Source organism: Vipera berus (assembly GCF_964194415.1).
Source record: "Vipera berus genome assembly, chromosome: 1".
Taxonomy (NCBI): Eukaryota; Metazoa; Chordata; class Lepidosauria; order Squamata; family Viperidae; genus Vipera; species Vipera berus.
Genome location: NC_138202.1, coordinates 296,193,127 through 296,206,354, shown reverse-complemented (window position 1 = coordinate 296,206,354; position 13,228 = coordinate 296,193,127). Strand labels below are relative to the sequence as shown.

General features: G+C 39.8%; 1 protein-coding gene across 5 annotated transcripts in view; it reads left to right on the top strand.

Moving 5' to 3' along the window:
- The window catches only part of XPO5 (exportin 5), a 41,821-nt gene that overhangs the window by 24,211 nt on the left and 4,382 nt on the right, over window positions 1–13,228 (top strand). For 4 of the 5 annotated variants that reach the window (XM_081331465.1, XM_081331467.1, XM_081331466.1 and 1 more), the window contains 8 exons: window positions 6,157–6,257; window positions 7,072–7,168; window positions 7,802–7,938; window positions 9,120–9,217; window positions 10,610–10,656; window positions 11,517–11,611; window positions 12,439–12,501; window positions 13,029–13,111. In XM_081331465.1, coding sequence (XP_081187591.1) covers window positions 6,157–6,257; window positions 7,072–7,168; window positions 7,802–7,938; window positions 9,120–9,217; window positions 10,610–10,656; window positions 11,517–11,611; window positions 12,439–12,501; window positions 13,029–13,111 — 721 coding nt within the window. Of the gene's footprint in view, window positions 1–6,156; window positions 6,258–7,071; window positions 7,169–7,801; window positions 7,939–9,119; window positions 9,218–10,609; window positions 10,657–11,516; window positions 11,612–12,438; window positions 12,506–13,028; window positions 13,112–13,228 lie in introns of all 5 variants that reach the window. The other variant, XR_014026963.1, reaches the window with a different exon arrangement.

Here is a 13,228-nt window from a genome sequence, read left to right as displayed (position 1 = left end):
TCTCCAATTGGATTGAGGGTTTTTATTTACACTTTCTAATGCAAGATATTTTGTAAAACCACTTTCCCTTTCTTTTAAAGTATGTCAGATGAGAGGGTTTTTTTTCCTATGAACATTAGGATAAGCCACTAATGTAAGCAAACTATAACGTAATTATGGTTTTGCTCTAGTTTCTCTACTTCCTTTCAATTTATTCATTTTTCCATGTCCATTTTTCTCCTGAGTTCCACTGTTGATAGTAAAAAAAAGATCTATTCTTCTTTTAGGTCCTATAATTACTAATTATTTTAATCTTTTCTTATAAGCAATAAAATAAAATATGCTTTACATTCCTTTGTATATAAGTATAGACCTATGTATATTTGAAGCAGTGTTTTTTTAAGCAGATACTCGCCAAATAATCACCTTTATTGGGTGTCCAAATGATCTAATCATATTTTCAGTACTTGTTCCCATTCCTTCATTGTAGCAGAACAATTTTGGGGGTTAGATCTTATTTCGGTTAGCATTTATTCAAAATCTTGCACAATTTTTCTTAAAACTCAGTCCTGGTTCTTCTATAACATAGCATGCATTTTCACTTTTCTTTGAATTCCTATTTCCATACATAACAAACAATCTAGATGACACTAGTTCAAATTATTTGACATACACCTTAGTTCTTTTATTCATAATTAAATTTAAACCTTTGCCTTGGATCACAAAATTGGGACATACCCTTTTTTCCTTAACACATACTCGTTGACATCCTTTCCCATGAATATCTTGTACATTCCAAGTTGTAATCATCTACATCTTGTCCACAGACGTAAACCGGAAGATTGGGTGTTGCTGCCCATAGTAGTTCTAGCGTAATGAATCAGTAAGATAAAACAAGCGCACATTAGAAATAGTGGTCAGGTTTTATACATTTTGGCCATTCTTTCACAAGCACAGTCAAAGCTCAGTTTTTATCCCAAACATATTTATACTTCTCTATGCAAGTAATCAACATACTGTTGCCTACATCCCACTAACTAGGATGCATAATCCACTATGCACATTTTATTACTGTAGGGTACAACATCATAACAAAATTCAGTATTTATGACTGCCTCAGTTTGCAGAAAACAAGCAACGTGGGTGCCTGTATGTTTGTAAAAAATTGTGTCTTAATCATGTTCCTCAGGGAACATCTGCTGCCGGCATCAAGCTCCCTGCGCCCTGTGCGTTCCCACAGAGAGGGCCTCCTCAGGGTGCCACCGGTCAGAGAATGCCGACTGGTGGCCCCCAGGGGGAGATCCTTCTCTGTGGGCGCCCCGGAGCTATGGAACCAGTTACCGGTTGAGCTCCGGACGGCGCCCGATCTGCGCTCCTTTCGCCGCGATCTGAAAACATACTTGTTCGAGCAAGCCGGCCTGGCCTGAGGGGGGATTGGTGGGGTTTTTTTTATCATTTTTATTGGGGTTTTTACTATGTATCAATTGTATTTTAATCGGGCATGCATTTAATTATCTTTTAGTTTTTGTAAATTTCTGTGTTTTATTCTTGCCCTGTACACCGCCCTGAGTCCCCCGGGAGAAGGGCGGTATAGAAATATTAATAAATTAAATTAAATTAAATGTTAAGTTGGGAAACTTCCAAGATGATAGGATAGACCAGGGGTCTTCAAGGCCCTTTTATGACTTGTGGACTTCCAACTTCAAGAATTCCTCAGCCAGCGTGCCTGGCTGAGGAATTCTAGGAGTTGAAGTCCACAAGTGACAAAAGGGCCAAGTTTGAAGACCCCTGGGATAGACCATTTCATGCTACAAATTTTGTATCATTTTTGTTTTTATCCCTATTTAAAAGCATTGCAGTCTCATTTTGTCAGCTATTTTTTTTTCTGTTGACATATAATTAAGCTACAGAGGCATATATCCTCTTTCATTTAAATGCCCCGTATCTGTGTCTTGGTGGCTTTGGTGGAGGTAAACTATGTTTGTCCACAACTTGTTCTCAGCGTAAATCACTCCAGCTTGAATGACAAAATGGCTCTTTGGGTTTCTCACATGGAAATTTGTGTTCCGCATGACAAAGGAAGCTGTGAGTACAGCTAACCATTTGCAGAAAGGGGAGTATAAAACTTACCAAGTTGTGTCAATGGATAGAGAATAATATAACTGTATACATGTCACAAAACTGCACTAACGAAGGCTTTTTCATTTTGGGAATCTCTTGCGATGTAGTAAACATTGCTTTTAGTCGAACTGTTGTCTTGGCTGCTTAATTCACATCTTGTTGGGTGTTTCTCGGGTCTTTTCCTTTTCTGTTGCCTGAAGGAAATGTATCATTAAGGTAAAAGGTAAAGGTTCCCCCGCACATGCGTGCTAGTCGTTTCCGACTCTGAGGGCCGGTGCTCATCTCCGTTTCAAAGCTGAAGAGCCAGCGCTTGTCCGAGGACGTCTTCCGTGGTCATGTGGCCGGCATGACTAGGCACCAAAGGCGCACGGAACGCTGTTACCTTCCCACCGTAGTGTTCCCTATTTTTCTACTTGCATTTTTACGTGCTTTGGAACTGCTAGGTTGGCAGAAGCTGGGACGAGTAACAGGCGCTCACTCTGCTACGCGGCACTCGGGATTCGACCCGCCAAACTGCCGACCTTCTGATCGACAAGCTCAGCATCCTAACCCACTGAACCACCGCATCCCTTAATGTATCATTAGTAATTCATTATTTCCAACAACATTTGTAGTTTTGTTACTGCTGTCTTATTGCATGCTCTGTTTTGCTAGAACTAGAGATAATGCAGTGTTTAGACTTGAAGCAAGAAGAAATGCTTCCATTCCAGAGCAGAACCCTTCCTATACATGTTAACAACTCATAAAGGGGCCACACCTCTTCATGGCTCAAGAAAATGCACAGCTGAATTAAGGAGGCAGAAACACATGGTTGATTTCTCTTTCTGTTGCTCGCATGTTTGTGAGCCTACATAGCTATGGGTGAGCCAGGGAAAGGCTGCAGCTCCTTTACAGAGCTACCAAAAAGTACAGATAGTCCTCACTTAATGACAACAGTTGGGAGCAGAATGCCAATCACCAAGCAAGATGGTTGTAAATTGAAAAGATACCTGACTACAACCACCTACAATCCCAGTTTGTGATTGGTCATTAAGTGTGATGTCACTTGGCCACAACTTGTGACTTCCTGCCAGTTCCCCCATTGATTTGGCTTGTGGGAAGCCAGCAGTGAAGTTTGCAAAGAGTGCTCCCATGACTATGGGACGCTGCAACAACTGCAATTTTGAGGACTGGTCATAAGACCCCCTCATTCAGTGTTTTCATAACTTTGGTCACGGAACAAGCGAGGGCTACCTGCATAGCAAAGAGACTCATGGCAGATCCGAAGCACATCTGCTGGCTTCAGATCTGAGTGCCCTACCTTTTAGTTAGAACTTTCTTGGCTGAATTATCCGTTACTTGGACCTATTACACAGAACTCATAGAAACCTATATGGCAACCATCCCCCCTAAGCCCCCCCCAGACCTGACTTTTATTAGCCCGCCAGGAAAATCAAATCACATGCATGCAGATGCAGAATTGTTCTGTGGTCACCGTGCAAACTATTCTTTCAGTAACCTGCAGAGGCAATCTAACTCTTTTACCCTGATTTTCCTTCCTGCAGCCACCATTCTGATATTGTGAAGATGCAGGAACAAAAGGGAAGAGGGCAGCCGAGGAGACTGGATGAGGAACAGGAGAGGGTATTTTAAAGGGTCAGCAAGGTTGTGCAGCTGGGTCAGGCTATTATGATAAGGATGAGGAAATGGCTTCCAAGAAAAATTATACATTTTAAAATGGCATTGTATGTGTGATCTTGATAAACATCCAAAGTGGTCCTGAGTGTCATAATTTCCTGCACAGTGTGAGCACATATGAACACATCAAGCAAATGCTGCATTGATGAGCCCTGGTGGCGCAGTGGTTAGAATGCAGTACTGCAGGCTCACTCACTGCTCACTGCCAGGAGTTCGATCCTGACCGGCTCAAAGTTGACTCAGCCTTCCATCCTTCCGAGGTCGGTAAAATGAGGACCCAGATTGTTGGGGGCAATACGCTGTCTCTGCAAACCGCTTAAAGAGGGCTGTAAAGCACTGTGAAGCGGTATAGAAGTCTAAGCGCTATTGCTATTGCCAAAATGTTCACTGCCATGCTACAAATTTAATTGTTACTCTGTTGAGTGGCAGCTAGTATGGGATAAGAATTTTCTGGTAATTAAAAGGTATCTTTCAGTGTCCATTCCAGAGTTTTGCTTTCCCCTGGAGCTAATGTATCAACTTTCACCGTTACTTCCAAATATCAAATCTTGTTCAGTATCAGTTTTTGATACCTAAAATATATAAAATATCACTCACCCACGCACACACACACTCATGCCATTTTGATTCCAGTGTATGTTTGGAAATATTGACTGCGCTAAGTTGTGGTCGGTCCCATTGAGAGAACATAGCCAATATGTTTTCAGCTCCCTGGCATTCTTCAACTCCAGATGTAACAGATTCATGTGAGCTTGACACATTTAACGTTTGACATATTTTTATGTATCTTATTGATTGATTTATCAGGTTTACATCCCTCCTGTCTTCTAGGAACGTAAGATGGCTTACATATTTATTTGCAACAGTACATGCTATTCAATCCAGTAAAGCTCTAAGCAGTTTACAGCAAAAAGCAATACCATATAACATTCAAGTAAATGATATCACAAAGCTGAGAAAGCAAAAGCAGTCCAAGGAACAGCCACTATATCCAAATCCATAGCAGAGAAGTATCTCCTACCACCAACCTGGAAGGCGCTAATGGCTTTCCAATAAAAAATAAATAAAAAAATCTCCCTCCTCCAATTTTTCCCTAGAGCAATAATCTTGTGAGGATAGCTTTACCAGTAAGCTTTGAGCAGGATGTATCGTTTTATGCAAATGCAGGAAGTGGTACTCGCACTTTACGAATGCTGTACAGTGATGCCCAATCTAACACTGGTCAGTTCCACAAGTTTGGAAATCTTAATTCTATTTTAAAAAGAGTCTTGGCTTAAAAGCCGTTTTACCTATTGCAATATAATTTTAAGCCCCTGCTCTGGTGCTTAAAAGGCTTAACCAAAACAAATAGTCACTCTCTCTTCATAATGTGATGCTTCTCCTTTCTTGCAGCCTCTGTTAGCACTCTTTGAAATGAATGGGCAGTTCACACCTCAGAACTATTGTTCCAGGCCCTCTGCAAGCTCAGGCAGACATCGCTGCATTGGTTTCACTTTGGTCCCGTTCTTGAAGGTTTTCTTCACAAGTATAGAGACTTCTTTTAGAGACTTCTAAAAATGACAGCTGAGACTCTGGAGAGCAATTGAGAGGCCTGCCCCTGCCACCCAACGACCTAGTCCTTTCTTTCCCTGCACCCTCTTACTTTGGGGGATTGCTGCTCTAGGGGGACAGTCTGAGTTACCCTTGATCGCCTCTAGCAGCAGGCACAGAGGCAGTTTTGGCGAAGGCTGTTGGGCCCTTTGGCTGCAGAATTTGTGCTGTGTGCAGTTACCGAAGCCCCGAGTGGAGGTCTGAGGTCTCAAAGGAGAGAGGTAGGTGAGACAGGGACCCTTCCTCCCCACTCAGATGGTCCATCCAGCTGCTGAGGGTCCCTCTTTAGCCTGGATGGCAAGAAAGAAGTCACCCTAGGCTGAATGGAGGTTCTTCCCTGGCAGCATGGTGTGGTTAATGCAGAGTTGTCCTGCCTTTCGGGGGGGGCATCTTTCTGCCACAAAGTTGCTTATGGCGTGTGAGCAAATTCCTAAGCTGCTGCATTCTGTCAGAGCCACCTGCCATTCTAGGCACCGTGACCCATCCTTAGGGACGCAGTGTGTCCTGCGTGGGTCCTTGCAGCCAGCACTTCAGAGGGCCAAGTCCAGGCAAATTGGAGCAAAACGTTGTGTGGAATAACTGAATCCTCTACACAAACTGGAGATTTCTCCATGTGCCCAAGGCAGGAATGTTTTCATTGGTAAGGAAGGGGGATCCCATGCACAAGTGCTTGGTCTCACCTTCCTTCTCACCAGATACAGGAGCTGTTTACAAGCTGAAGGCGGACTTCCACTGTCAGGTAACGGTTAGATTCAACTTGTGATTATAAAATATCACATTTTCTTCCAGGACCCACAACAATTTGTATATGCCAGAGATGGTGGCTAAATTGGGAGTTACCTTTGCAAAGGCTTTTGACATGCTGGAAGTGGAGAAGAATACCATTCTTGGTAAGTGGCTACTTCTTAACTGGGAAGCCTAGAGCAGAAATGTGACTTAGTACCGGTAGTCCTCGAATTACCATCATATCTGAGCCCCAAATTTCTGTTCCTAAGACAGACAGTTAAGTGAGCTTTGCCCCATTTTATAACCTTTCTTTTATAACCTTTCATTTAATTGCTTTACAACTTGCTTATTCCTAATCTGAAGGATGGTTAAAATTATAATCGCGTTTATTCGGTCCCAGCTCCCCATCAGTTTTAACAAATGAGGTGGAAACTGCTAAATAATTTGAATTGATCAGTCTTCAAAAAACCTCAACGTGCAGAGCGTTCTTCCAAAATATTTATGGTACACCCATCAAATTCTATCAGACAAGTTAATTGCATATGCGCTACGCATATGGAATTACTTGTTTTACAAATATACTTTTTTATTACATAAAGTTTATAATGTGAATAAGCCTGGAAAGATTTATTTACATTACACAAATATTACGTCTGAAAAACACTTCTGCTCTAAATGTATTTGGATTTCAGTGCATCCTGAATTACATTAGTTTTCAAGCAGGTAGAAGTCTGCGTGAGCACGATTATAATTAGTTTTGTAAAAATCATGAAAAAGTATTGTTTTGTTTCTAACGGCTCTGAAAGCAACGCATTTTTACTGCCATTTCTCTCAACTTTTAAATTAAAAGCATCCAGACTCCCAAGTTGACCTATTCCAGATATCCACAACTAAATTTGTGCTTTTGGTAGCCAGAACTGCTCGGGTCACTGCCTGAGTAGAGGAATCTCCCCACTGATACGATCCCTCTTTTGTTAGGTCTCCCCCAGCCTTTGATGGAACTTTATGACCCTCCTGTTTACAAAACAGTCTTGGAAAGGATGCAGGGGTTCTTCTGTACACTATATGACAACTGGTAAGAAATGCATAGATTTTCCCTAACACTATGTTACTTCACATGTGGGCTTTCTACTGCTTTTCCACTCTGGGAAAAGGAAAATTGTTATTTGACCCAGCTAGATTTATATTACACCTGCCTTGGTGGAGCAGTGGGCTAATGCCTCCTTAAGTAACACCAGCTGCCTGCAATTAGTGCAGGTTCGCATCCCACCGGGCTCAAGGTTGACTCAGCCTTCCATCCTTCCGAGGTAGGTAAAATGAGGACCCAGATTGTTGGGGACAATTAAGCTGACTTTGTAATAATGCCGCTTGGGGGAGGTGTGAAAGCCCTAATAAGCAGGCATATACATAGAATGAAGGCTACTGCTAAGCTTGTAAGCCGCCCTGAGTCTTCGGAGAAGGGCGGGATATAAATGGAATTAAAATAAAATAAATAAAAAATATGTTCTTGTAACCGATTGTGTTTTAACAGCTCTAAAAAGAAAGGAAAGCAGATGGGCTAGTTGGAAAACTGGCCTGATCCAAACTGACAATTTTACTTTGCACAGATTAAAAAAGTCCAAGTAAACTTTTCAAAGCAGTGTACCTTTTGGCTCTTCTGCCAGAGGTGTAACTTATTCAGTTCTAGACTGTGCCTTTTGAATTGCAGTTTTCACATTCTGGGTAGTGCTGGCTCATCCATGCAGCAAGATTTCTATGTTGTTGAGGGTCTAGCAGCTGAACTACTTAACTCAGTCTTCATCAATCTGGACAATATTCCTGACTACAGACTCCGCCCTATTCTTCGTATCCTTTGTCTGCTTTTTATTTATAGTTCTCATTCCAAAATTTGTCGAGATTTCCATATAATGTCCCAGCTTGAGTCCCGTTCTTAATTAGAACCCTTTCTTCTGCAAATGACCAGAACCATTATAGAGTGTAGATCTAATTAGTAAAAAAAAAAACCTAAAAGCAGCATAGATAGTACAGGTAATCCTCAACTTACGACTGCAGTTGAGCCAATAATTTCTAAGTGCGACAGTTGTTAAGTGAATTTTGTCCCATTTCACGACCTTTTTTGCCATGGTTGTTAAATGAATCACTGCAGTTGTTAAGTTAGTATCATGATTGTTAAATTAATCTGGCTTCCCCATTGACTTTGCTTGTCAGAAGATTGTAAAAAGTGATCACATGACCCTGGGACACTGGAACTGTCACAAATATGAGTCCGTTGCCAAACATCCGAATTTTGATCACATGACCATGGGGATGCTGCAACGGTTGTAAGTGTGAAAAATAGTCATAAGTCACTTTTTTCAATGCCATTGTAACCCTGAATGGTCACTAAATGAACTTTGATAAGTCGAGGACCATCTGTATCAGAATAGAACATAAAGGTGTATGCCTCCCAACGTATTTAAACAGTTTGAATAGCTCAGAATGAAGGCAGACATTTCTATGATTCTAACTGGATGCAGTTAGAGTCTGTGATTTCAGTGGGTGCAGATGATCAGCAGTATCAGAACAATGATGCTACTTGTTTTTCACTTCTGTCCAGAAGGAAAGAGGGATCCCATTTTGTTCAGGCTTGTAGAACTTGTAGTCTACTAAGGCAAGCACTGCCTTACCAGCTACGTACTGTTTCATCCTACATTTAAAATAATGTACTAAAATTTGTTACATGATGCCTCTAGTGGACTATGGGCATATCAGTGCATTGTGAAATCCTGATTTAGATTTTCTCCTTGAGAATAGAATTAACTAAATGTCTTTTGGGGGTAGGTTTGTTGGAAAAAAAATAGATTTATGAAAAAATTAGAGATAAGTGCAACTGCCTGTTTTGAGATATCTGGGAGCAAAATGGCTTTTGTCATTCACGCCAGTTAAAGAGCATAAATTGCCATGACTGGATCAATCTAATGGTTTTCCATGGAGGAAATATAGATGTGTATTTGTGCTGCTCTGCTTCTTTAACTAGTTTCATGCAGGTGTTTTTGTGAAACCTTTGGTTATCTCCTGCCCACCTGAACACTACGAATCTTTGATCTGCCCTATACTTGGACCACTGTTCACCTACCTACATATGGTAAGGACAAAATACTGTGTCTGAAAATACTGAAAGAGAGTGTGAGTTTTGTGTGATGAATTTTTGAAAATACTGGATTAATTAGTTAGAAAAAAACCAAGATCACATCTGTTCTCAGTTTCCTTGTACTTGTCACGGAACTATTATGCTTGAAAGCATCTTTTGCTTAAGGAAAGAATTTTGCTAGGTGTGAGGTTGTGGCAAAATTCCTAGAGATATTTTTGCATACGATTAGGAATGACCCAAACCCAATCACAGAATGCATACTCCCCACTTCTTTCAATCATGTTAATAGTTACTAGTTACTATTGCTCAAACTTTAGCAGATCTTGGTAAGGTTTTAAGATGATCCAAAACTTAATTTGGGATGCATTCCGTATTAATCCTACTTTAGCTGTTGTTACCTCCGTATAGTATACTTGAGAGTTGTTGACAACCCAGAACCGTATTGAAAACAGTGTTGTATTCTTGTTTCATAACAGGTACTAAGACTAGACTCTATCCTGGAGATATCACTAATAGCATTTGGTATTCTCTCTCTGGCCTTAAATTTCTGGATAAGTTTTATGTAGAATGCGATGTCATTTTTATGACCTATAAAGCAGACTAAATTGAGAAATGTCAGCCACTGAAGTATCCAGTGAAATTCATAGCTATGTAAACCTAAGCTCTAAAATACTTAAAACTCTGAAAAATGCAGCTGAGCAAGTTATTTCGCAAACAAAGGTCTCAGTTCTTTTTATAGCTCTTGTAAAAAGCAGAGCCTAACTGAAGGAGAATAAATTAGGTAAATGTCCATTGGAGATTCTCAGTCATCCAAGTCATAGTTGTCCCAAACGTACTTTTTCAAGAGGCAACTGGACTTTCTTGTTTTTCTTTGAAGACATTTCGTTTCTTATCCAAGAATCTTCTTCAGCTCTGACTGGATGGTGGGGAATGGAAGGATTTATATTCCTTGCAGACTGCTGGTCATTTGCATTCTTTCAGAGAGTCATTGAGGCCACTTGGAGGTTTATCTGTGTCAGGTGACCTTGAGGACACAGATAAACCTCCAATTGGTCTCAACAACTCTCTAAAAGAATGCAAATGACCAGCTGTCTACAAAGAACATAAATCCTTCCGTTCCCCACCATCCAGTCAGAGCTGAAGAAGCTTCTTGGATGAGAAACGAAATGTCTTCAAAGAAAAACAAGAAAGGCAAGTTGCCTCTTGAAAAAGCATCCTTGGGGCAGTAAATTAGGCAACTTTGGTGATTTGCACACTATGAACAGGTTACTGGATTCTGTTTGTTCTGTCACTTAGTTTGAAGTGGTTTGATGTATAACATACAAAGCTCTGAGTATACAGTATATCATTGAAGTCCTTTGTGCCGTGTTGCTTTTTTTTTTCCAGAGGCTGTCTCAGAAATGGCAAGTTATCAATCAGCGGAGTTTGATTTGGTAAGTCTAACTCTAAGGCTTAAACAAGGGGAGACAACTGCTCTTTGAAACTTATATTTTACTCTTTCCTTTTGCATTTTGTGGCTGAAGTCATCTTTTCTGAAAGGGACAGCTATGGCCATACAGGTTTTCTAAAACAAGAACAATGTAGAGTAAAGTAGATAAACTAAAAACCTATGTACTTTTGGCACTGGATAGATGTTCTTGCACAGAGTACTCCAGACTAAGGTGGCATAATGCAGAAGCTTTTCCCTAATTGTCTAACCTCTGATTGTGGAGCCCCAGAAGAAGATTATCAACACTCTTATCTTACCTGAAGATTGTTTGGAAGATGTTTGGTTACCTCACAGCCAAACTATTCAGAGTTTTTAAAGGTTTGAACCAGCCCTCTGAACTGACTTAAAAACAGACCAGCATTGAAACTATTTTTTTTAGCAATGGAAAGGTTTGTTTCACTTGGTGGCTACTCCTAGACGGTAGACTATCAGATAAATGTGGACAGTTTGATTTTTTTAAAAGAAAAAAGAAACTTCAGTGTATGCATGTATGTAATACATTTATAATTTATTAGGAATGCTGTGAAAGTGCCAATAACAACAAGCAGTCTTCTCTGTCCTAGAGGATTTGCAGCTGAATGCAAATATAAGTTGGTGAAAATATTTCATGCCACAGATGCTGCTGGTATGATATCCCCAAGCTATGATTTTGATCCTGTCGCAGTCATTTAGAACAGGCTGGGCATCAGTGAACCATCTTTCATTAATATTTTAGTCTTGGTGATATGATTTATGTTTAGCGTCTGTTGTGCCTCTCAGATTTCTGTTGCCATCCTAAAATCGGTTTTCTTTATTATTCAACAGTGATGAAGATACAGTAGATGACAACCCGGAATCTCAAGAGATGTTGGAAGAGCAGCTGGTTCGACTGCTCACTCGAGAAGTTATGGATCTAATTGGTGGGTGAAATGAGTAATACATGGACACATCATCCTAAGCAGAAGGAATACTACTAGGTTTTTTTAGAGGGATTTAGATATTACAATACTTGACAGCTACTACTAGATTACCCAGTATTCTCTCTCTTTCTCTTCTTTTTTTCAAAAATGCTCTTGTTCAGCTTATCAAGATGTTCCTTTATCAGCAGTAGGTTAATAAGCTAGGCCTAACTATTTTCAACTATCGTTCTTGCATGTTGATCTCTAGGACAAAAAGATAATGACAAATAAGCAGCAAGGAAAAAAAATCAGCCATTTTCTCCAGCATATTCTTAGTTGTTAAATGCTAAAATTGTTTGAGAATATGTCCTGCAATGTGTGATTAGTTTAATAAGGAATTTCTCAGAATACACATTCATGTAGAGTCTGGCCATATTCCTTCATTCTTGGCTTTTATCATTTGATCATTTGATTTACCATTTTTTTAAATCCCATTTATATCCCGCCCTTCTCCGAAGACTCAGGGCGGCTTCCAATCTAAAGCACAAATCAATGTGCTTAGCAATTTGACTATTATGTGTAAATCACCTGAACATTTGAAATTCCTTGCTCTTTCCATGCTGATATCAGAAAAGACTTAGAGGAAATAATGCTCCAAATCACATGTTATTTTATTCACAATATAAAAAATGGCTGCATTCCTTTTTTTAATGTACTGAGACTTTCCAGTGTAAGTTACATTTCGAAGTTTTACAAAGGAAGAATTAAATGATAATTGAAGAGAATTCTTAAAGAGAAGGTGTCATGTCTCATTGACTGATATTTATCTTCTTTTGATGTATTTGTAGCTGTTTGCTGTGTGTCAAAAAAAGGTGCTGAGCAGAATAATACAGTTTGTGCAGATGGAGACGGTAGGTAAATGTCTTGTTCACTCTGCTGCCCTTGAGATTTGAATTGAATTGGTCCTGCATGTATCAAAATCTTATGGCTGACTTACTTTAAAAAATAAGATTATTATTCTTGTTCTATAAATTCCTTTGGAATTGCTAACCACTTCAGTAGTTTAGTTGTTAGCAAGGAATCAGAGCCACACTTCAGGAATCATTGACACAATATTCCAGCCTAAAAATGGACATAAGAATCTTAATTATCTTTGGCTCCAAGAACAGTATTCTGCAGTCTTTGTTCAGATTGATTGTCCCCAAAAATCCATATTGTGGTTTGCTGTTCTATAAATCATTTGCCTCCTCTTAACACTTTCTGGTGCTGTGACTTCAAGATAAATGGAATGTTAGTGAGGAAATACATTTCTGTGTGTGTCCAGCCAGCACTTTTGATGCATCTGTGTCTTGTTCAAGGAACAGACATTCTGATTGAAATATGGTTAGTAATTTGATCGATTTGTAATGAATCATGTTAACATTATTTTTCCTGATAGATGAGGAGATGATGTCCACAGAGGTGACTCCATCAACCAGCTCTGAGCTTACTGAATTGGGCAAATGCTTAATGAAACAAGAGGTAAGGAAACTCTGGTTCAGTAGTGTCTTTATATTATTTGTGAGAATTGAAGGATTCACTCTTAAAACTCTAAAGTCTGATAGTAATTTCTTCCTACTTCTCATTCTTTGGGGGAAT